The sequence below is a fragment of the Periplaneta americana genome, chromosome 13 (assembly GCF_040183065.1).
Source record: "Periplaneta americana isolate PAMFEO1 chromosome 13, P.americana_PAMFEO1_priV1, whole genome shotgun sequence".
NCBI classification, from domain to species: Eukaryota; Metazoa; Arthropoda; class Insecta; order Blattodea; family Blattidae; genus Periplaneta; species Periplaneta americana.
In genome coordinates, this window is record NC_091129.1 from 9,636,292 (window position 1) to 9,662,613 (window position 26,322).

The 26,322-nt window shown below is 33.0% G+C and overlaps 2 protein-coding genes across 3 annotated transcripts in view; both read right to left on the bottom strand.

Moving 5' to 3' along the window:
* Window positions 1-1,872: 1,872 nt before the first annotated feature.
* LOC138712638 (glucose dehydrogenase [FAD, quinone]-like) lies at window positions 1,873-19,871 on the bottom strand. Its single transcript, XM_069844604.1, has 4 exons — window positions 16,856-19,871; window positions 7,473-7,807; window positions 3,939-4,221; window positions 1,873-2,271 (listed from the first exon to the last, which is right to left on the bottom strand). Exons 1-4 carry the CDS (start codon window positions 17,753-17,755, stop codon window positions 1,873-1,875), a joined length of 1,917 nt encoding a protein of 638 aa, XP_069700705.1. The 5' UTR covers window positions 17,756-19,871.
* A 4,376-nt stretch (window positions 19,872-24,247) lies between these two features.
* The window catches only part of LOC138711735 (glucose dehydrogenase [FAD, quinone]-like), a 115,416-nt gene continuing 113,341 nt past the window's right edge, over window positions 24,248-26,322 (bottom strand). The window contains exon 7 of one of the 2 annotated variants that reach the window (XM_069842900.1): window positions 24,248-25,757. In XM_069842900.1, coding sequence (XP_069699001.1) covers window positions 24,888-25,757 — 870 coding nt within the window. In that variant the 3' untranslated portion in view covers window positions 24,248-24,887. The remainder of the gene's footprint in view (window positions 25,758-26,322) is intronic. The other variant, XM_069842899.1, reaches the window with a different exon arrangement.

The following is a 26,322-nucleotide window of genomic DNA, read 5'->3' on the forward strand; positions in this document are numbered from 1 at the left end:
ATTAATTTTGATGTAGTTTACGACGCAGCTAAAATAGGAAGCAAGACTCAATTACTACCAAGGAAAGTTAGAGAATCAGATATATAAATATCTATATCACACTGCCATTACATACCTATATGAAAAGGACCCACACCACTTGATTAATAATTGTAAAAGTATCTCATTTTTAATGACAATATTGTTACCTTACGTAAGTTTTATAGTTTTCAGTAACATAAGTTTACTGAGTAACGGCTATAGCCCTATATAAACTATAGAAATGAAGATCTAATATAAAATATTCTTTCTCTGCGTCTATTTACATAAAGCCCCAAATGGTTTCACTTTCATATATCAGTATAGCATTATGTGTTGCATTATAGTAATATGCGTTACAAGAGCGGTATGTTGACGTTTTCATGTTCGAGGAAAAGATTGAAAAAGCGAAACGTAGTTGAGCTTTTTTAATTTCCGAGAACATGAAAACAAACATACCGCTCGTGTATCGTACATTATTTTGTGCGAAGATCGTTTATTACGTACCTGAAAGACGAATTTCTAATAGTTGCAATGAAATCTCCATCTTGGTTTCTGTTCAATGACGGCAATTTTGGAAAACAAAAATATCTCTCTTCAACATTGTTGCTATAAAATGTTTTCTGTGTTTACTGTACTCCAGCAGGCCGTGATATACGTCTGTCTTTTTTTTCCCCCAGTCTATAAATGCGAACTTAAAACAAACGGTAAGATTATGTAATGATTTATTTTTTATTTTAATATTTTAACAATATTATTTATATAACATATTGCAGTAATAACATCGGCATCTGGAATCTTGTTGATTTTTTCACGGCTTCCTTAATGTTACTTGCATCACGAATGCAATAAGTTTCGTGGAGTAGTAGAGTTTACTTAATGTTTGCAAATATTTAAAAACAATAATTAACATTGCAATTTAGGTGAAATTGCATTGGTAAGTTTCCAATTTATAATTATTACTATGTTAAATGTCTCTAAAAATAATAAGTTAAAAGCATAAAGCAGTAAAATGAATGTTGCGCTTAAGCGGTAAGAAGAGGGAAATTGTTATGTGTGTTACGTTGGGAATACTGAATGTGGTATTTCACACTTACCGCGTATTGGTTTTGTGCGGAAAACAAGCAAATACGCACAATCTCGCACAAATTATTTTTTATACGTTATCAAAAAATTGCACAAATGAAGATCGACATATTGGCATTATGATGGGAAAGAATCTGAGCCGTCTGAACTCTATGTCAGCAATCCTGTAGGCCATGGCCTTCGTGTAATAGCCTATTGTTTATTGTAGTGTGTGTTTTGTTTTATTCTGAAATGCAACACGGCCGACTTGATGCTCGCTTCGCTCAAGGAAGCGAACATCAAGTCGGCCGTGAATGCAATTAATTAGTTCTCAAAACTGACGAAAGATGGATTTTGGAAAAAAGGAAAATGATGTAGGAAAATTGACATTTCACTGAAAACTACTATTTTTCCGAAAAACTTTGGGTTCCAAGCTTCAAAATGAGGGGTCATTTATTAAAATCCGTTCAGCCCTTTTCCCGTAATTTCCATTACCAGTTCAAATTATATATATAGATATCGAAACCAAAATTTTCAGTCACCAACAAATGTGTGGCGGATAAAAAATGCAATCCCCCTAAAAAGGGTAGATTCAGGGTAGATTGGAGAATGCTCGGTTTGCAATAAAAGACCTGCTCTTTAGCAAAAATTATAAATAAAACAAAAGAAGTGAAGTGTAATAATTAATTTTTGCAATAGAGCAAGAAAATCCTCCATGCAAACCTTCAGTTTATAATCTGTCTCTAAATGATGGCAGACAGCTAGTTATCATTGCATAATCTTCGTCAACTAGCCATAGCGAGGATAACGCTCTTGTTCACAATAAGGCAGCCAGTCTTCTTTGATCATGTCTGCGGCCTTTTCGGCTATCATGATGGTCGGGGCATTCGTGTTGCCGGACACGATGTGAGGCATGATGGACGCGTCCACCACCCGCAGGCCGCCGATGCCGTACACTCGGAGTCTGGGGTCCACCACGGCGTTCGGGTCGGTCGGAGGCCCCATCTTGCACGTTCCCACCGGGTGGTAGATGGTCATGGTGTAATGGCGTGCCGCACATTTCCAGTACTCGTCCGACAGGAAGTCCAAGTTCTTGCATCCAGCGATTTTCAGATGATTAATGCGAGCAGACAGTCTCTGCATTCTCCTGGTCTTGCTCAAAGCGAAGCCGAACTTAGCTCCTTCGATCTGTGAAGAAAAATTTAATATCTGCTTCTTTAAAAAGTAATTACTTTCCATCTCTTGCTTTATTTACAAGTAGACCTTGGAATTTAGTCACTTAAAAACTAACTTTTAGGCACCTACATGCTACATGCCCTGCCCATCTCAAACATCTGGATTTAATGTTCCTAATTATGTCAGGTGAAGAATACAATGCGTACAGTTCTGTGTTGTGTAACTTTCTCCATTCTCCTGTAACTTCATCCCTCTTAGGCCCAAATATTTTCCTAAGAACCTTATTCTCAAAGACCCTTAATCTCTGTTACTCTCTCAAAGTAATAGTCCAAGTTTCACAACCATACATAACAACCGGTAATATAACTGTTTTATAAATTCCAACTTTCAGATTTTTTGACAGCAGACTAAATGACAAAAGCTTTTCAACCGAATAATAACAGGCATTTCCCATATTTATTCTGTGTTTAATTTCCTCCCGAGTATCATTTATATTTGTAAAATTTATAATAATAATAATAATAATAATAATAATAAACCAAATTTAAAATACAGATAATGTAAATTGTAAACAATTTTAATAATGACCATCCCTTGACAAACTTCTGCGTACGCCACTGAATGTAATAATAATTGTTCAGAAACTTATTTTGTCATTTTAGAACCTATTTTGCATCGGAATAAAGCCAATGGAAGAAGAAATGTGGGCATATGGGTGTTTTGGTTGGTGACAAATATATATATATATATATATATATATACTCTACAATTTGCTGATGATCAAATTGTACTAGTAGAAGACTATGATGATATTGAATACATGAGCAGGAAACTCATTGAAGAATATGAAAATTCTGGATTAAAATTTAATTTTGAAAAATCTCATCATATGGTCATTGGGGAAAAGAAACAAAATCTCATACTTGAAAATAAAGGTGTTATTAAATATAGTAATAAATACAAATATTTAGGTGTTACAATCACAGATGATGGAAGAAACCATGTAGAAATTAAAGAACGTTTGAAAAAAAGAAAATATGCAATATCCACTCTTAGTCAAGTATTATGGGACAATAAAATCAGAATTGAAACTAAACATAAAATTTATGAATCAGTTGTGAGAAGTACAATTTTATATGGGGCAGAAACTTGGTAATTGCAAAACGCATTCAAAAATGAATTTTTGGCCTTAGAAATGGATTATTGGAGACGATCAGCAGGTATTTCAAGAAGAGATAAAATTAGAAACGATATAATCAGAGAGAAAATGCAAGTTAAGAATGATATTGTAGAGGATATTTTCACAAAACAACTAATATGGTATGAGGATATCTTGCGAGTGAATACGGAAAGATTACCAAGGTTGGCATTTCATTGGACCCCATCAAGAAGAAGAAAAAGAGGAAGACCTATGACAACATGGAAAAACGGCGTTCTGGAAGCTATGGAAAGAAGACAATTAGGAGAAGACCTATGAAGGGATAGAGGGGAGTGGTATCTTGCAGTGCGATACATTTATCAGTGACTGTAAATTAATATTTGGCTGTCAGAAAATGTCAAAAGGCATTGTAAACTGACTATAAGTTATAAACAAATTTTACCAAGTGCCGAAGTAAGATTTTTTGAACCTAAAAATCCCAGGTCTACTGTCGTTAAGATATCAAATATGATACACTTACTAGTACAGCTAAGTCCTGAGGATGGTGGAAGTAGTTGGGGTAGATTAGGGGAGGTTCCTGGGGATCCCTGCTCTTCAGACGAATCCTTCCTCGACTTCTGGGTCTGAGAAGCAGTGGTATGACGGAGTATGCGTCCTCGTATAGAATTGGTTCATACATGGCGGCGTAATACTCATCGGTCAGGCCGTTGTCTCTCTTGCCGAATATTCCGCCGTCTGTATTATCGGCATACGACGCCAGGAGCAGCTGTACGTCCGGCCAGTCTTCGGTCTCGTTCGCGTACCTGCGGAATACAGGAAGAATGGAGGAGTGGTCCCAGTGATATTGTACGCACTTGTTAATTTGTGCGTATAATTTTGGAAGGAACCAGGATTTGCAGATAAATGAAACGCAATCGTCGTACCAACTTATGAAAAATGTCGTACTTTAGCATAAAATTGCCGTACATTCATCATTTTACTATTTTATAGATAATGCGTACAAATATATTTCACTTAACACCCCCAAAAAAAGTGGTCCATAGGCCTATAAATTTATATTCATTCATTGTGTTCTGTCCAAGGGCAATTCTTTCACTGCAAACCCAGCATTCTCCAGCATTTCCTATCCATTTCTCCAATCAATCAAGAATTTTAGTACTTATAGTTGATATCCACAATGGCATTTAGCATTCAAATTACCATTTCTTCATCAACACTGTCATTTTCGGTAAAGCATGCACGATGACGCTTGGTCGGAAACAACAGCCAGCAGAAACTTTATCTTTGGCCGGCGCAACAGCAGATATTTAATATCAATCAGTGCGGCAGCTGATGATTACATCAAATTTATCCACCTGCAGTCGACTCAAATCCGACACCGCAAAAATGTCAGCGCGTCTAGATTTCTTAATCCTAGCGCGGTACTATTTCATTAATAAAAAAATACTTCCATTGCTGAACATACAGTGAAGCTAGCAGAGCTCTGAACTCGTGTTACTTTGGTATAACCGTACCGTACATGAAACCTGGAGCTCAAGATGACGAATTTATGATTTGCATGGCAAGTGTAGTCACCATATTTATTTTCAAAGCATCTTTTATCCCTTTAAAGCATATATATGTGTGATCAGGGATATTAATCAATGACATACTGAATGAAGAAAAGTTGTCTAGAAAAGGGGCAAATTAACTTATTTTTTTATTATAGTCCGACTTTGTCAGTTCCAAAATAATTTTGTCCCTTCAGTAAATTAGTCAGTAAAATAGTCGTACAAAATTGCGTACGACTTAAAGTTCGGTCGTACCTCGTACAATTAGTCAAAATAGTCGTAAGCGTACGATGGATATGAGATATGAGATTGACGACTGATGACCAATACAGAAACTAATATTAATAATAATAATAATAATAATAATAATAATAATAATAATAATAATAATAATAAAAATGGGAGTATAAGGGTACAGTGCATCAGTTATTCATAGATTTCAAAAACGCGTATGACTCAGTTAAGAGAGAAGTTTTATGATATTCTTATTGAATTTGGTATTCCCAAGAAACTAGTTCGATTAATTAAAATGTGTCTCAGTGAAACGTACAGCAGAGTCCGTATAGGTGAGTTTCTGTCTGATGCGTTTCCAATTCACTGCGGGCTAAAGCAAGGAGATGCACTATCACCTTTACTTTTTAACTTTGCTCTAGAGTATGCCGTTATGAAAGTCCAGGATAACAGGCAGGGTTTGGAATTGAATGGGTTACATCAGCTTCTTGTCTATGCTGATGATGTGAATATGTTAAGAAAAAGTCCACAAACGATTAGGGAAAACACGGGAATTTTACTTAAAGCAAGTAAAGAGATAGGTTTGGAAGTAAATCCCGAAAAGACCAAGTATATGATTATGTCTCGTGACGAGAATATTGTACGAAATAGAAATATATAAATTGGAAATTTATCTTTTGAAGAGGAGGAAAAATTCAAATACCTGGGACCAACAGTAACAAATATAAATGATACTCGGGAGGAAATTAAACACAGAATAAATATGGGAAATGCCTGTTATTATCCGGTTGAGAAGCTTTTATCATCCAGTCTGCTGTCAAAAAATCTGAAAGTTAGAATTTCTTGTTGTTCTTTATGGTTGTGAAACTTGGACTCTCACTTTGAGAGAGGAACATAGGTTAAAGGTGTTTGAGAATAAGGTGCTTAGTAAATTTTTTGGGCTAAGAGAGGTTGAAGTTACAGGAGAATGAAGAAAGTTACACAGCACAGATCTGCACGCATTGTATTCTTCACCTGACATAATTAGCAACATTCAATCCAGACGTTTGAGATGGGCAGGGCATTTAGCACGTATGGGCGAATCCTGAAATGCATATAGAGTGTTAGTTGGGAGGCCGGAGGGAAAAAGACCTTTAGGGAGGCCGAGACGTAAATGGGAAGATAATATTAAAATGGATTTGAGGGAGGTGGGATATGATGATGGAGACTGGATTAATCTTGCTCAGGATAGGGACCGATGGCGGGCTTATGTGAGGGCGGCAATGAACCTCTGTAAAATAAATAAATAAATACAGACGTGGACAAATTATTAACAAAATTGACGATTTTTATGATAATTCTGTTTACAAAATTTCTTTTCAATTCAGACTACAGTTGACAATTTTGCATATTTCTATCATTACAATAGATAGAAATTGCAAAAATGTCAACTGTAGTTTAAATTGAAGAGTCAAATTTTGTAAAAAATATGTAATAAAAATCTTCATATTTTGCTAATTATTTGTAAATATGCAAAAAAGTCAACTGCTGTTTAAATTGAAGAGTCAAATTTTGTAAAAATATAAAATTAAAATCTTCAGTTTTGCTAATAATTTGGAAATATGCAAAAATTCCAACTATAGTTTAATTTGAAGAGTCAAATTTTGTAAAAATATATAATAAAATCTTCATATTTTGCTAATAATTTGTAAATATGCAAAAATGTTTACTACAGTTTAAATTGAAGAGTAAAATTTTGTAAAAATATATAATAAAAATCTTTATATTTTGCTAATAATTTGTAAATATGCAAAAATGTCAACTACAGTTTAAGTTGAAGAGTCAAATTTTGTAAAAATATAACATAAAAATCTTCAGTTTTGCTAATAATTTGGAAATATCCCAAATGTCAACTGCAGCTTAAATTTAAGAGTAAAATTTTTTAAAATACATAATAAAAATCTTCAATTTTGCTAATAATTTGGAAATATGCAAAAATGCCAACTGTAGTCTAAACTGAAGAATCATATTTTGTAAAAATATGTAATAAAAATCTTCAATTTTGCTAATAATTTGGAAATATGCAAAAATGCCAACTGTAGTCTAAACTGAAGAATCATATTTTGTAAAAATAACTTATAAAAATCTTCAATTTTGCTAATAATTTGTCCACGTCTGTAAATAAGTAAATATATAAATAGGCTTCTTTCCTTTTGTCGAGGACCAAATTAAAATGTTTATTGATCTTATAAGACGCATGCTTTAGGAAACACTGCACTGCCAATTTCACTCACTTGGAGTTAATGAAAGCCATGACCTCTGCTTCGGGTAGAGCGTAGAGAGGTCCTCGTCTGTGCAGGGCGAAGTCGTATATAGAGGTCAACGTCAGCGCTTTCGGGAGAACGAAGCTGGCTCCCGTGTAGCCCATGTAAGCTGGACTGTCGATAAGATAGACGGTTCCTCCTATCGCGACGTGATCCTGTAAATTCTCGCCCACCGCTGGCACGTCCAAGATTGGAAGAATGCCCATTTCCTGTAGATGGCCACTTGGTCCCACTCCAGAGACCATCAGAAGTTGAGGGGACTGGATTGATCCTGCCGACAGGATGATTTCCTTGTTAGCGAACACCTGCAACATCGTGGTCTGGTGGTATTCACTCCGTGCACCGCTGTGGTAATGCAACATCAGCACTTCTACCAAATACCTTACTGTAATAATAATATACTATAGTCCCGTCGCTCTTATTTCCGGCAGCCAATCACGTTGTAGGTCGGCTACATTTAAACGTGTGCGTCTTGTGATTCGCTGCTGATTACGTAATTCACTTCCTAAGGCTCGATAAATTTTTGATACTAGCCGTACCCGTGCGCTCCGCTGCACCCGTTAGAAATTAATTACATAAAGTAATTACATAATTAAAATAAGACATTTGATCCAGGGAACATTCGTGTTTGATATAAGGATAAATCTTTTATTATGTTACTTAATTTAAATTGTATTTGCATAATTAAAATGCGATCATTTTGATCCCGAGATCACTCATTTGGTCATAAAAATTATTTTAGGAAATACAGGAAACGAATGTACAGAATAGCCTATCAAGTTTTCTGTGCATAAGAAGCTATTTTAATCTTGCCTGTCCTCGATTCACTCAGAAGTTACTGTAATAACATTATAGCATTATGTCCATCTAGAGAAACTACACTTTCCAATGGTGAATTAATAATTAATTATACAAATCGGTTAATTTAGCTTCTGATATTACTTCATACAAACACAGAAACATTATCTGTAGGCTATCTTTCATAGCTTTCGATTGTTGCTGTCCAAGGCCCCTTATAGACGAAGTCATTTGTTTTTTAATTCATTACACGGCCTTAGATGGCAGTTATTTTTATTTTAAAACTCATTTATCTCATTAAATATCAGTCCTATAAAAATTTTTCAAGGAACAAAACTTATCGCAAATTATTTTCAAAGTAACTTTTGTTATGTAACATTTTTCACAAAAATCAATAATAAGCGAGATATTTCGATCTATTTAATTCAGGCCCCCTTATAACCCCCCTTTTAAATAATGTATTTTGAATGCCATATAGCCTAAAATCTAAGTTACAACGAACTTAATTTATATTCCAATTTTCATCGAAATTCGTTCAGCCATTATCGCGTGAAAAGGTAACATACAGACAGACAGACATACAAACAAAAATGTCAAAAAAGCGATTTTCGGTTTCAGGGTGGTTAATTGTATATGTTAGGACCAATTATTTTTGGAAAATCGAAAATTACCAGAAAAATTTCGGCTACAGATTTATTATTAGTATAGACATCCGCCCGCCATTTTCACTCTTTCGTTGGCGTTCGCAGAAAGCACACTAGGACGTTATTTGCCGCTCAATTATTTGCTCAGTTACAATGTGTTTGATTTATTACCATAGGAGCTACGACATGATAAGGTTTAACAATGCGGCAAATAGATTGAGGATAGATAGATATTTATTTGTCATCAACATTAATATTAGTTATGGTGTACCACAACTTATGTATACGGGTTTCACCATAACTTTCTATTAATATAACTACAATTATCATGCAATCCCGACAGCTGTTAAACTCATAACTCATCTACTCTCGCTATTAACCCAACTCCAAACAGTCAATTTCTTCTTAATGATCTTAAATGTCCACCATCTGTTTGCTTACACACTTACGTTCCTTTCAGCATTCTAATCTTTCTAACTAAATTTATACATAATTCCGTCTTTCTACATTACATCTAACTCGTAACACTCCACCCGGTTATACTCATTGGGATCTTTTTTCTACCTAATGCACGACATTATAATCTTATTAAATCTTGACATGAGTATCTAGTTCACTTTAGATTGATCATTAATTTCTTAACCACAATCAACACTCAGAAAAAATAAACGATAGAAAATTGTAAATACTATCACTAAGATCATCTTTCATAACTTCACTACATCACTTTACAGTGCGGCAAATAGATTCCTCGTCTGGTAGCTCGGCAACGAAAGAACAAAAATGGCGAACGATACTACCTACCTAGAGTTTATAGAGCCTTCACTTCCTAAGGCGTAAGCAAAGAGGAGGAGTCACGCCGGGAATAACAGCGTCGTGACTATAGCAGCATTGGCGTGAGTGCGAAATATCGCGGACCTGACATCTAGCGGAGAGGGATGGAATTACGTCCACATATACAAATATTAACATAGCGATATTCGGACTATTGTTTAAAACGTGAGTTACTAATGTGGAATTATGTATGAAACACTTAAGAAATGTTGAATAATATTTAATGTAAAATTATTATCTTATATCAAAGGTGCATATTATGAGAAATATTGCATTACTTTCCGTAATTAATTGTTACATATTTCTTCTTTGGTTTACCGAGACAAAATCAATCTGATATTAGGAATGAATTTACAATAATGCTTTATATACGCATTGCTGACAACTGCAAATATAAAATTGTTAGCAATCTGATGCTTGTAATAATTAGTAAAGGCATGTGGACAACAATAAAACTTAATTTGATAAAACCTTAAAATCCAATACATTTTAACTCCTATTCATTTATTAGGTCTAAATAAAATTAACTAATTTGTATTTTTCTATCAACACAAAGACGAAGGAATTAGGTCTGCTAAAGAAGAATGTTGTTGACTTACGTTTTATGAACTGTCGGAAATCGAAAGTACGATTTGGAGCAATTTGTAATGCTGCAATTGTCACAATTCTAAACAGTACATATACACCCTGACATTTTAACACAGCACTGATTAATAAAACTACTAACTAGCCCAGCAACAATATACATTGCAGTTGATTACAGCTTGTTTCGCGAGTATCTCCACACCGGCAGGTAGGTAGCAGCACCAGCGTCGTTCGCACGCAAAACTGCTAGCTGTCCGGTATTATTATAGTAAGGTATTTGCTTCTATGAGACGATATTTCAAAAATAATTCTTAAGTAAAATGCTTCCCATGATGGCAGTCTTCAAAAGAGATTGTGGAAGCGAAACAGATAATAGTGTTAAAATGCGTCTTCTGAGTTCAGTACTGAAACTAAAAGAAAATTAAGTACACGAAAACACTTTAAAACAGTCATCCTAAACTACGAACAAGCTCTTGTAGATATCACTCTTCTTTTTTACCATAATACCTACATGACTGAGAAAGCATTTTAATGCACCAGACTTTAGTGCTTTATAGATTTAAACAAAATACTTCATAACAAACGTCACAATACTTGAGATACTACAGATCAAAATATTGTACGTTTGCAATGGTGTTGTCACATTTATATCAGACGCCTATTTTGAAAACGATTTCAAATATTGAAATTGTGAGCCAAGAGAAAATGTAACTACAGGTAAAGGAATCAGACATTAGGATTCAATGAAGTAATAAAGGATTTTACCGTAAAACGGTTTACAATAAACAATTTTGAAACGGTAAAATAAATTGCTTATGAAGCAACAAAGAAATCTTAGTAAGTTCTTACGAATACAACGCAACAGAATGTGGTGATAATTTTTATTTATTTTTTTTTTTCAAAAAGTTGAAACATTAACTGAGTGAAGTTCACAACGTATAGAAAATATATTAAAAACTGAGTGGACAAATGAAAATCAAGGTTACAATTTATTACTGGTAAGACATTTTGGGTATGTAGACCTATGATACAATGTACAGCTATGGCAATTAAAAAGAACGTTACATTAGAGTACCCCGAAAGAGCAAAGCTCGTGTTCGGGGACAGTTACGTTACATAATAGTAATATGCGTTATAAGAGCGGTATGTTGATGTTTTCATGTTCGAGGAAAGGATTGAAAAAGCGAAAAGTAATTTCCGAGAACATGAAAACAAACATACCGCTCGTGTATCGTACATTATTTTGTGCGAAGATCGTTTATTACATACCTGAAAGAGGAATTTCTAATTAGTTGCAATGAAATCTCCATCTTGGTTTCTGTTCAATGACGGCAACTTTTAAAAACAAAAATATCTATCTTCAACATTGTTGCTATAAAATGTTTTCTGTGTTTACTATATTCCAGCAGGCCGTGATATACGTCTGTCTTTTTTTTCCCCCCAGTCTATAAATGCGAACTTAAAACAAACGGTATGGTTATGTAATGATTTATTTTTCATTTTAATACTTTAAGAAAATTATTTATATAACATATTGCACTAATAACATCGGCATCTGGAATCTTGTTGATTTTTTTTCACGGCTTCCTTAATGTTACTTGCATTACAAATTCAGTAATTTTTGTGGTGTTGTAGAGTTTACTTAATTTTTGCAAATATTTAAAAACAATAATTAACAGTGCAATTTAGGTGAAATTGCAGTGGTAAGTTTCCAATTTATAATTATTACTATGTTAAACGTCTCTAAAATAATATGTTAAAAGTCTAAAGCAGTAAAATGAATATGGCGCTTAAGCGGTAAGAAGAGAGAAATTGTTATGTGTGTTACGTTGGGAATACTGAATGTGGTATTTCACACTTACCGCGTATTGGTTTTGTGCGGAAAGCAAGCAAATACGCACGATCTCGCACAAATATACATACTTTGTAGACAAAATACTTAAGAAAAAAGGTCACATAAAGATGATAATAAAATTAGTAAATAATAATAGTAGTAATAACTGAGTGAAAAAAGAGACGATGCTGAGATTGGGATTAATATTAAATTATTATTAGTAGTATAATTAGTACAGGTCATGTTGATATAGTAACCAAGATAATATAGAAAAAATATACTTAGGATAGATATAAACTTGTTTTACAATACATGGTACTTAATACTGTGTAAATATAGGGAAATCTGTCATATAATTTTTTTAATTCTGGATCTGAAAATTTCGTTGCTTAAAGTAGTCAATTCTTGATGAAATTTTATTATCGAATTATATAGACGTGGACCATAATTTGTATTGTGTAGTAAAGCAGCAGATGTGAAATATTTAGGTTTAACTAAATTAAGAATTTCATTTCGTCTTGTATTATGATCATGTGCTGAGCTACAAATTTCATTCTATTTTTATGATAGAATTTCATTAAAGAGTATTTACAAATTTGGTCAATTCTAAAAACATTCAATTCGGAATGGATAAAATTTGTAGGATAATCCAGTCGCCTTTTCAAACAAATTTTGATTATACTTTTTTGCAACATAATTAGAGGAAGAAGAGCAGTTCTTGTAATGCCTCCCCATCCAGTTATACCATATTGGATAAGAGATTCAACTATAGCCAAATAAACCAAACGTAATACATGAGTAGGCAAGTAATGGCGGAGGTTTACAAATTTTTAAATTGTTTTACGGATCCTGTTACATAAAAAGGTGATTTGTCTACCCCTTTTCAAGTGCTGATCAACAATAATTCCCAGGTATTTCACATCTACAGATTCTTTCAGGCAAGGGCATTTACAGGTTGTAGAGCGTTTACAAAATGAGTTGTGGATTATTAATTTTAAATGAGAAAGTGATTTCAATTTGTTCAATCCAGAGACTGTTAAAGAAAATGGCACCAAAGTAGTTTTAGTTATATTTAGAGATAGCAAATTTGCATCAAGCCAGTTTTTTATCAAATTTATACCTACATTAGCATGTTTATAAGTGTCCTTCCAAGTTAAACCACTGAAAATCACCACCGTACCATCAGCGTAAGAATAACAGGAGCCATTATGTACTTTCAAATCAATAAAATTGTTTCAATACTTTCATTCAGCATCAACTTTCGGACACCACCACGCTATCTGTTTGATCACAGTTCGAGTCTTTCAAAACACGAGTGGTACAATACTGATCAGCCGCAAGTCTGTAGTCTAAATAGCAAGCAAAGTACCAATTCGTTACAAATTGTAATTAGAAGAAATAATCGTATAATTAAAATAGTGATCTTTTCAAATATCGACGAGTAGGTGGTGAAATTACGAGTTATGGGTTTTTAATAAGAGGTGAATTAATAGGTAAACAAGTAAGTTTTTGTTTAATTTCTTAGCGCCTATATGTAGAGTGAATTATAAATACCGGTAATGTCATTAATTTAATTTTTTTTTTAGATATTTAAAATAAAAAAGTTTGATACAATTTGCTTGTTTTTGTTTCCTTTTCTAGAAATAGTAATAATAATAATAATAATAATAATAATAGTATCGGTTAATAATAATGTTGTGAAACTTGGACCCTCACTTTGAGAGAGGAACAGAGATTAAGAATGTTTGAGAATAAGGTTCTTAGGAAAATATTTGGGGCTAAAAGGGATGAAGTTACATGAGAATGCAGAAAGTTACACAATGCAGAACTGTACGCATTGTATTCTTCATCTGACATAATTAGAAACATTAAATCCAGACGTTTGAGATGGTCAGGACATGTAGCACGTATGGGCAAATCCAGAAATGCATATAGAGTGTTAGTTGGGAGGCCGGAGGGAAAAAGATCTTTGGGGAGGTCGAGACGTAGATGGGAGGATAATATCAAAATAAATTTGATGATAGAGACTGGGTTAATCTTTCACAGGATAGGGACGAATGGCGGGCTTACGTGAGGGCGCCAATGAACCTGCGGGTTCCATAAGGGTATATGTACGTAAACGACCACAAATATTATCATAAAATGCAAGCTCTAAATTTCTAAAATTTTATAAGAAAATAAACTCATAATTGGACAAAAATTACAAGGTACCATAACAAGACTTATTAGAATTTAAATATCTGATTAAAGTATAAAAAGGGTTATTAATAGTATTTTTCAAACCATTTTTATCAAAGTATAAAAAAAGAAAAATATTCTGCAGTTACATCGTTTGGTAACCATAACGTTGTTATGGTCTCTCTGGCATCTTTAATATTTTTTCTGCATGTCATAAACACTTATTTCTGAAAAGTAGACTACTCTCAGACATGTAGAGTTGTTTAATACAATTAATATTTTTATTTGTCCTATATACAATATATTTAAATTTACATAATGTTTTATGACCTATTTTTTTATTTTCAAAGAAATGGGCATTAATGTAGTCTACCTTTTGCATAAATGCATGTTAAATAAGCGTACACAATTTCAGATTTGTATCTCTAACAGTTGTGGAGTTGTGAAATAATATGTGTGAAAATTTTCAAATATTGGAAAATTTAATTTAAAGTAAAATGTGAATTCTAAAAAATATAAGAAGTAACCTTTTTCAGACTTTTATCAGATATTAAAGTTCAATAAGTCTTTTTGTGGTACCTTGTAATTTTTGTCCAATTGTGAGTTAATTTCCTTATAAAATTTTAGAAATTTAGAGCCTGCATTTTCTGACAATATTTATGGTCGTTCACGTACATATACCCTTAGAAGCCATTTCTAAATAGTAATAATAATGGTTTATTTAACCTGGCAGAGTTAAGGCCATACGGCCTTCTCTAACACTCAACCAGGGCAAAAATATTTTATATGAACCATAACGTGTTTTGGGAAAGTCATTGATTTAATTCCCGATATGCTCAGTGAATTTAAGAGTGTAGCAATAAAAATGATGGGGATGGTATTGAATACCATGTAGTTTATAAAGAAATAAATATATAAGTAGAATTTGAATATAATGAACGTTTTAAATCAAGTGCTATAGAGGTGAAAGAACAGAATATTGTTGCTACCGTAATCTGTCAACTAAGATTGGTATTACCACTGAAGCCAAAAACTTGAATCGCTTTGGGAAGAAGCTGTGCTCACACTATATTAACAAAAATACATTAAAAACTATCAGAATTGCAAGATATTGTGATAACAAGGTTTAGAAAAATATTTTAGTAACATTAATTTTTCCACAGCTTCTTAAATACGATAATAATATAAATGAGAGAGATGACATAACCTTACTATAGACGTAAGGTGTAAATGCAAACACCCTGTAGGTATATACTCGTACGTCATCATTAGTAGGACATCACTTGTACATATTTACTAATGTATGGTGTCATACATAATTTTGTGAAACAGGCAGCTGCATCTCCATAACTTTGTTGCAATTTATATTGTATCATACTATACGTTTTTGGAATAAGGCCCTGGTAGTAGGGGAGAAGTGGGTACAGTGACAAGGAGAATAGTGAGACATTTTTATTAGATGGTAAATTTTGATGTTGAGATGTTGGTAACGGTGGAGTTGTATGTTTCATGAGTAAAGTAACAGTATTTTCATACTTGATTCTAGTTATAAAGGTGAGTGATGAAAAAATAATTCGTAATTTTTCACTCTAGAAGTAAAATTTTGGCTTGTGTTTAATGAAGGTTATATTGGATATACAAATTAAATAGAAATATGAATGTTTTGTTACCTAATACTATGGGATTTGAGGTTATGTTTGGCAAAGTTTCGTCTTTCTTGTTTTGATTTTGAAGTGATGGCGCCATTTTTAAACGAACTATTCGTAAAGGGAACAGTGAGACATGCCGTTGAAGCGTACACTGAGACGTCTCACTGTTCCCATGTACCAATGATTTGCAAAAACAAACTGTAATTATATTACATTTACCAATAACTAACATTAAAAATGAACGTACAAGTAACCAATTTAGGAACTATAGCTTAAAATAATAGATACATTACATTTTAATGATTTCTTAAATAAAAAATTATTAACAAAATTTAAGAATATGTTAAAAAATAAGAAAGAATTAAATTAAATTCTTATAGTTATAAGCTTTGTTGTCACCAAAAATTCATTTCATTTTTTCGCAAAAATTTGAAATGTCATGGAAAATTCACTTTTCCAAATGTTCCAGATTTTTCAATGGTTTCGAAGTCAGACATCAAAATTACTCTAAGGCTAAGCCTATAAAGAGACAGCAAGTTTTTGTTTTCTTTTGAAATAAATGTAAATAATTTCAATGTCCGTTAATAGACATTGTGGTGTCTCACTGTACCCTCCTGAATGGGAACAGTGAGACATTTGCATTTTTTGACAAACAGGTATTGTATATTATGTTCTTTATTAATATTTTTGTTTATGTATTATTGTACTCTATGTTTTAATGTATATTTCTATTGCACTTGATTTTAAAAATACTTGAATTATCACTTGCATACATATGTCTTAATATTTTGTGTCTCACTGTACCCACTACTCGCCTGTACAGTTACTTACCACTCTGGGTCCATCTCTGTTTTTCTTGAATATGACGCCTTGAGCTTGCCTCGTCCAGGGGTTGATGACAATCTTGGTCACGTGAGATCGCACGCTGACATGAAGATTGTCTCTCTTCGACGCTGGCCGTAGGAATGCTTTTGCGGTGCTACATCGTAGTCCTTGTCTTAAAGTCCCATGTGACATCATAAACCCGGTCTGCTTCTCTCCATTCACGTCTCTAACCTCGTAACCCATCTCCTTTCCGGCTGCCAGGAAAGCCTTGGAAATGGGAGTCTTATAGGCGAATTCTTCTACAGTTAGAGGCCCCCCCAGACCGTGGAAAGGGGAGTCAATATGTTCGTCTATCCTCATATCCTCCGACTTAATAAAATATGGAAGAACCTCGTCGAAACTCCACCCATAATTTCCAAGAGCGGCCCAACGGTCGTAATCCTTAGCGTTCCCTCGAATATATAACATCGCGTTCAAGACGCTAGAGCCTCCGAGAACTTTTCCACGTGGCCAGTTACAGCGACCTTCTGTCATGCCGAGGCAGAAGGCACCCGACGCCTCTGTCTTAAATTGCCAGTCCATGGAGGACAGCTGAAGAGCTGGCATGAACAGGGGTATGTCGGAGAGCAGCGGTTCGTCTTCTCCGGCTTCCAGCAGGAGGACGGTCCAGTTGGCTATTTCGGACAGGCGGCTAGCCACTACAGCACCGGCACTTCCTGCTCCGATGACGATGAAGTCGTAATGACTGTACATGGCGTTAATGGTGCGGTCTTTTGGGCGCATCTCCTTGTCTACTATGTCTGGTCGCATGAGCTGAATGAACAGTCGAGCAAGGAGAATGAACGTGAAACCGACGCCGTATGTCAAGGCGATGCGACCCGCAGATATCAGGCCCATTATGGTCATTACAGTGCTACAGTACAACTAATCTTATCCACTTATATACCTAAGCTCCGTGTACTTTATAACATTTTGAATAAAAGCCTTCATTTTTAAGGATTTTAAATGTTGTCGTATTGCCTAGTGTCGTCACTTTCATTTCCGTCTTCCGCACTTCAAGGCATGCGCCCCGGCTTTCTGTTTTGAGTGCTTTTCCATAGAATCGTTATATCCGTGTTTTCATGTGGCACTATCACATATTGCACATCATGTTATGTCCACAATATTAATTATAATGTATCTATTATAACATCATGTCTCCAGTAGAATGTTACAACTTTAACTCATGAAATATTGCACAGAGAGTTTTGTAAACATACAGTACTTTGGTTTTTTATTTACTATGTCTTTACAAAATGAGAATTTTCTATTGAAAACAAAAATCGTAATATAAATATGTAGTTAGAAAGACAAACTAGATTGCGTTAAAGAAATGTTTCTGTTCACTAGAATTTTTATCATCACGAAAGTGAGTTTTACGGAGTATTAATGTAAACTGGTTTATTTCCATATCAGAAACTTAGTTTTAAGGAGTATTAATATAACCTAGTTTATTTGCAGATCAGAAAGTTAGTTTTACGGAGTATTAATGTAAACTAATTTATTTACAGATCAGAAAGTTAGTTTTACGGAGTATTAATGTAAACTAGTTTATTTACAGATCAGAAAGTTAGTTTTACAGAGTATTAATGTAAACTAGTTTATTTACAGATCAGAAAGTTAGTTTTACGGAGTATTAATGTAAACTAGTTTATTTACAGATCAGAAAGTTAGTTTTACGGACTATTAATGTATACTAGTTTATTTACAGATCAGAAAGTTAGTTTTACGGAGTATTAATGTAAACTAATTTATTTACAGATCAGAAAGTTAGTTTTACGGAGTATTAATGTATACTAGTTTATTTACAGATCAGAAAGTTAGTTTTACGGACTATTAATGTATACTAGTTTATTTACAGATCAGAAAGTTAGTTTTACGGAGTATTAATGTAAACTAGTTTATTTACAGATCAGAAAGTTAGTTTTACGGACTATTAATGTATACTAGTTTATTTACAGATCAGAAAGTTAGTTTTACGGAGTATTAATGTATACTAATTTATTTACAGATCAGAAAGTTAGTTTTACGGAGTACTAGTGTAAACTAGTTTATGTACAGATCACATTTAGTCATTTCAAGTGGCTTTATTTTTTCATGTCGATTACAATCGACAAGAACTAATACCCTATATGGTACACTTTCTCTTTATAACACGGTATTAAAATATCACTTAGATCGTTTTCGCATTCAAATGACACAGTTATTTAAAGAAAATCGTAAAATGTTAGTCAAATTTATATTAAAGCAGTGAATGTCTGTCGTCCTTTCGATTCATTGTTAGAGAAATATGGCACTTTTAAATCTAGCCAGCACTCCGATAGAAATACACACAGATCATCAAAATTCTTCGCCACATAACGAGATTCAAACACACGAAATAAATGCCACAAATTCGCTTATCAACATCGGTTTACATTACTGAAACAGCTGGACATTTGAAAAGCTTTTAACTTGATGTCTGAAGCAAATTGGAACACTGCACAATACGTTGTCGATAATTTTACCCCACACGGTCACACGTCCTGTATGTCACACTCGATACAAAAAAACAGTATCCTGTTGAAGTAAAGTACTTAGCTTCCTTGCTTCAGCTTGTCTACAATAGCGAGAAGGCAGACTGCTTGAAAAATTTGCCGACGTCAGTTTTAAAACTCTGAGCTTGCAAAAAGATAGGAGCAATATGCAGACCAAGACACCGTACTGAACCTGCTGAAGGTGGTTTAATTGGAGTTCACGCCTAACATTACTGAAGTAGAAGGTGTAAAGTTCTTTGGCTCCAAGGTATAATATGATATTCAGTTCTTGCAGATTTTCTGGAGCGAACATTTAAAGTTTGAACACCTGAAGGGTTAAAAGATTAAGAAGAGGGACAAGACTAACTGTAGTAACTTTCGAGGAATATCACTTTTGTTGACGCCGTACAAAATTTTGTCCAATATTCTTTTGAGAAGATTAACTCCATATATAGATGAAATTATTGGGGATCATCAGTGTAGTTTTAGGCGTAATAGATCAACTATTGATCAGATATTTTGTATTCAACAGATAATGGAGAAAAAATGGGAGTATAAGGGTACAGTGCATCAGTTATTCATAGATTTCAAAAAGGCATATGACTCGGTTAAGAGAGAAGTTTTATATGATATTCTTATTGAATTTGGTATTCCCAAGAAACTAGTTCGATTAATTAAAATGTGTCTCAGTGAAACGTACAGCAGAGTTCGTATAGGTCAGTTTCTGTCAGATGCGTTTCCAATTCACTGTGGGCTAAAGCAAGGAGATGCACTATCACCTTTACTTTTTAACTTTGCTCTAGAGTGTGCCATTAGGAAAGTCCAGGATAACAGAGAGGGTTTGGAATTGAACGGGTTACATCAGCTTCTTGTCTATGCGGATGACGTGAATATGTTGTTGTTGTCGTCAAAGCTATAAGACTGAGCAATCTGTTATGTACTGATCAGGGCTTATACATTGAATTCATGTCCTGTCTAGTTTATAGTGAAATTTCTTATTAAAAATATGCTATTAGAAAAGGCTTTATTTGTACTTCTAGTCCTCTTCTGAAATTTATTTTCACTCTTATTATTGATCGAAAAAATATTATACTTCGTAAATGATACTGTGGTAGTTAATAAAAACACATTCATCACGTATTCTCACTTTTACATTCTAAATATTTAAATGTAGAAAATTATAACGTATGCATAATACTGGGTGTTCAGTTCAAAATGTGTCATGGCTCGCTGTATGTCGTCATGTGGCTAGCCGATGAGCCTAGAGAATTCAATCTTCCTACACTTCCGCAGAGGCGTATTACCTAAATGCGAGAGAAGTTGCCTAGCAAGTACGGCGTTCATTCTGAAGATTACTTACCGATACGTACGGTAACGCCAGTAGTGGCAAGAATATGAACTGTTTGGAAACACGTACTGAAGTGAGTTTTTTTTTCTTACTGTCGAGATATGGAGAGAGGGTTAAAACGATTACTTACGTATTTGTTGACATTAACTTGGACGGTCAACATGGACACGGAGCATTTGATTTGTGTTGTGGAATGTTGCCGTACGCAATCGATGATAACAAATACCCTGCGTACGACTTGCCCGCACAGAACACAGTTCGAAAGAGGTTATGGTAGCACACAGACTTTACAGACCGCCATCTGTTGCTACGACATTCAAGTTATACCGTACACGTTCTCAAGTTCAGATTGAAGAACGCCTTGATTAATAGGCAACTTCTCTGACATAAAAGCTGAAACTCGCTTCAAATCGCTGACTCACAACAGTGACGTCATGACACACTTTGAAATAAACACCCAGTATTACAAACGATATCAATGTTGTATAGCCATTTTAAACTTCTCATTATATTCATTGCATTGTTTACCGACTATTTGTAACACGATAATGTAGATTGCTGTTGATGAAACGTGAATAAATCACAGTTTTAAAAATTCAAGTCCACAGAAACAGGAAAGGTGCGAGTATCTCTCCTCTACTCTAACTTTACGGAAAAATGTACTAATAGCAGGCCTTTTAATGCATTTTCTCCTTTCACAGAGAGTAGACCTACATATTTGCAGAACAAAGTATTAAGAATAATTCGCGAACGTTTTGTATATGATTCTACAGTATGGTAAAGTAAATACAACTGCAAACAAGAAACTCTTATTTTTCCATTATTTTGTACGGTTTTGCTATGTAAGTGTTAAGGCTCATTCACAATGAAAATTAAACATAACGTAAACATTAACATAAACACATAAACATATGCCACAAACTTAAGTAGCCAAGGCCCATTCACAGTGAAAATTAAACATAACGTAAACATAACACGTGTGTGGAAACAAACATACCGAATCAACAAAACTACAGAATCTATTACATAAAAATGGAGAATTGCACAATGACTGACGATGTAGCTATTCGATTTATGTTTCTAATAACTACAATGGAATCAGTATATGGCTTTCAATACTTGAAATCAAAGAAACGGAGATGTAAAATAATCAATTTTTCGTCATATGATTCCATGTTGCGCGCCTAGCTATCATCACGGCCAATAGATCAAAATATTGCCTGTAGGCAAAGCCCATGAGATGTTAAACAAAAAGTGAAAACACGCTTTCCGCTTGTGTACTGTTTCCAAATCGCATAAACATAAGCATGAAAGTTTGGAGTTTGCAAACTTTCATGTTAACGTCTTATGATTAAGATTAAGTTTATGCTTATGTAATTCATTGTCAATGCTTTCATTAAATAACATGGACACAAGGTTTTATGCTTACGTTATGTGTATGTTTAATTTTCATTGTGAATGGGCCTTTAGAGTGATTATTTGAAAATATTAAGGTTATGAGATATGATCTTTTCTGTACAGAAAATGCGTGTATTTCGTAAGTTTTACTATATGTTTGTGAATGTGAAAACATTATTTTTTTTCAGAAATCATTTGTTTTGCAATTTAAGTACATGCTTGTTTGTTTTAGATATACAATATCAAAAATAGTAGAGAAAGAATTATTTACTTGATCTTAAAGCTATTTTTCTTTCCAGATAGTTCCGAGAAGTTTTCATAATTTATGTCTAGAATGAATTATATCTCATAAACCAGCTCAAGTGTTCTTGGCACATTTAAAATCATTCTAAAAAGAATTGCACTCGCAATTAACGGCTTGACGAAGTTATGGCATGTCCAATAATTCTTTCTCTTCGGTGTAAGAAGGAAGTAAGCTTGTGGTTTGATTAATCATTCTTCGTGCTGCTTGGCAGTTGTACACAGTTCACATAACGGTGCGTATTACACAGTCAAGTGCACGACTTGCGGCGATTGTGATTTGGGTAATAGGTGTCGCTATGCAGTCATGCTCAGGAAATTGCTGTTTGAAGAGAGAGGGAGTAAAAGAGAGAAAAGACATTTATTTATTTAATTAATTATTTATTTAATTATTTATTTAATTATTTATTTATTTAATTATTTATTTATTTAATTCTTTATTTATTTATTTAATTATTTATTTATTTAATTATTTATTCATTTAATTATGTATTTATTTAATTATTTATTTGTTTATTTAATTATTTATTTATTTATTTAATTATTTATTTATTTAATTATTTAATTATTTGTTTATTTATTTTATTAATTATTTATTTGTTTATTTAATTATTTATTTATTTATTTAATTATTTATTTATTTATTTTAATTTAATTTATTTTGATTTTATTTGATCTTATTTTATTTATTCAAATTTACTTATTTATTCAAATTTATTTATTCATTCAAATTTATTTATTTATTTTAATTTAATTTATTTTAATTTTATTTAATCATATTTTATTTAATCCTATTTTATTTTATCTTATCTTATTTTATTTATTTATTTATTTAAATTTATTTGTTCAAATTTACTTATTTATTCAAATTTATTTATTCATTCAAATTTATTTATTTGTTCAAATTTATTTACTCATTCAAATTTATTTATTTATTTATTTTAATTTTATTTAATCTTATTTTATTTCATCTTTTATTTTATCTTATTTCATTTATTTATTTATTCAAATTTATTTATTTATCCAAATTTATTTATTTATTTATTCAAATTTATTGGTTAATTCAAATGTACTTATTTATTTATTTCAATTTTATTTATTCTTATTTTATTTTATCTTATTTTATTTATTTATTTATTGAAATTTATCTGTTTATTCAAATTTACTTATTTATTGAAATTTATTTATTTATTGAAATGTATTTATCCATTCAAATTTATTTATTTGTTCAAATTTAATTATCTATTCAAATTTATTTATTTATTTTAATTTATTTTATTTTAATTTTATTTTTCTTATATTATTTTACCTTATTTTATTGCATCCTATTCTATTTATTTATTCGTTCATTCAAATTTATTTATTTATTTTAATTTATTTTATTTTAATTTTATTTTATCGTATTTTATTTTATCTTATTTTATTGTATCGTATTTTATTTATTTATTTATTCAAATTTATTCATTTATTCAAATTTACTTATTTATTCAAATTTGTTCATTCATTCGAATTTATTTATTTATTTTAATTTTATTTAATCTTATTTAATTTTATCTTATTTTATTTATTTATTTATTCAAAATATTTATTTATTTAAATTTACTTATTTATTCAAATTTATTTATTCATTCAAATTTATTTATTTATTCAAATTTATTTCTTCATTTAAATTTATTTATTCCTTCAAATTTATTTATTTATTTAATCTTCTTTTATTTTATCTTATTTTATTTATTTATTTATTCAAATGTATTTATTTATTCATTCAAATTAATTAATTTATTCAAATTTATTTATTCATTCAAATTTATTTATTTCTTTATTTACTTATTTTAGAGAGGTTCATTGCCGCCCTTACTTAAGCCCGCCATCGGTCCCTATCCTGAGCATTATTTATCTTGTCTCTAGCATCATATCCCACCTCCCTCGAAGCCATTTTAATATTATCCTCCCATCTACGTTTCGGCCTTCCCAAAAGTCTTTTTCCCTCCAGCCTTTCAACTAACACTCTATATGCATTTCTGGATTCGCCCATACGTGCTACATGCCCAGCCCATCTCAAACGTCTGGATTTAATGTTCCTAATTATGTCAGGTGAAGAATACAATGCGTGCAGTTCTGCGTTGTGTAACTTTCTCCATTCTCCTGTAACTTCATCCCTCTTAGCCTTATTCTCAAACATCCTTAACCTCTGCTTCTCTCTCAAAGTGAGAGTCCAAGTTTCTTAACCACACAGAACAAAACTCGGTTTGACATAGTTCAACACTGATTTGTTGTTATTCTACAACATTTATTAAAAGAAACGTTTTGCATATTGAGCATCAGTCGATTTGGGTTTGTTGATAGAACACATATTTTGCGTCAGTGTTTTTTTTACAGAAAAACTCTACAAAATATTTGTACAGATCTTAATACTTAAGCAAATGCAATATATTTATCAAGTCTTTTTCATCCAGTACTCCTTTATTAAATCTGAGCCTTTTTCGGCAACCATGATGACGGGAGCGTTCGTGTTACCACTCACGAGGGTTGGCATTATTGAAGCGTCCACCACTCGCAGTCCCTGAACGCCATAAACTTTAAGTTCTGGATCAACCACAGCGTCTGCGTCCCAGTAGGGTCCCATTTTACACGTCCCTACAGGATGGTATATCGTCACGGAATATGTCCTGATCATGCATTCCCAGTAATCGTCGGTCCACATGCGGATATGGCTGCAGCCAGGGAAGGGCACCTCGTGCAGCTTGCTGCCGAACCTCTGAAAAGATCGAGTCCTACTCATCGCTATGGCGATCTTGACGCCTTCTACAAGCACATTCATGTCTTGGGGATCGAGAAAGTAGTTCGGATAAATTAGGGGATAGTCGAAAGGGTTCTTGCTTCTGAGCTTGATGACCCCGCGACTCTTCGGGCGCAAAAGCACTGGAATCACGCTCCACGTGTCCATGTTGTTGATGGGGTTGAACACTTTCTTGTAGAAGGCTTCTGTGATGCCATGAGCTTTACGAATCTGACGTCCGCCGTCGGAGTTGGTAGACCCCGAGATGAAATGGAATTCGATGTCCGGGAAATCTTCCGATGCGTTGACGTATTTTGTTCCCACGAAAGCCAGTCCCTCCACGCCCCCGAGGACGGTGAGCGGACCGTCTCCGAACATGGCGTATTTGAGGACGGAAGGCACGTTCTCGTATCTGCTCTGCACCAGCGACACTGGCTGGTTGATCATGAAGGTGAACCCGCCCAGGCCGATGTGATCCTGCAGGTTGTGTCCGACTTTCAGGTCTTGGATTACTGGAATCCTCAGCTCCTGAAATAGATCGGATAAAAATAACTAAGTTATACAGTGCGTTTCAAAAGTCACGCATGTTTTCTGCTACAGCTAAATGGAAATATCTATTCGAAAAATGTTAAATAACGGACAGTTTCAGAAATTACAAAATACTAGTAGAAATTGAGCAAACATTAGTTGAAAAAAAGAAAGAAAAATATCGGTACGAAAAATGTTAAATAGCGGACAGTTTCAGAAATTAAAAAATACGAGTAGAAATTGAGCAAACATTAGTTGAAAAAAAGAGAAAATATCTATACGAAAAATGTTAAATAATGAACACTTTCAGAAATTAAAAAATACGAGTAGAAATTGAGCAAACATTAGTTGAAAAAAAAAGAGAAAATACCTATACGATAAATGTTAAATAACGGACAGTTTCAGAAAAAAAAACATGAGTAGAAATTGAGCAAACATTAGTTGAAAAAAACAAAGAGAAAATATCTAAACGAAAAATGTTAAATAACGGACAGTTTCAGAAATTAAAAAATACAAGTACAAATTGAGCAAACATTATTTGAAAAACGAAAGAAAAAATATCTGT

What these genes read in the sequence shown, in the direction of transcription:
- LOC138712638 (XM_069844604.1), bottom strand. Translation starts at nt 17,755, where the DNA reads ATGACCATAATGGGCCTGATATCTGCGGGTCGCATCGCCTTGACATAC. An exon ending in ACAGAGATGGACCCAGAGTG is followed by an intron (nt 7,808 to 16,855) that starts GTAAGTAACTGT and finishes ACGATGTTGCAG; the next exon opens with GTGTTCGCTAACAAGGAAAT. An exon ending in CTCAGGACTTAGCTGTACTA is followed by an intron (nt 2,272 to 3,938) that starts GTAAGTGTATCA and finishes TTTTCTTCACAG; the next exon opens with ATCGAAGGAGCTAAGTTCGG.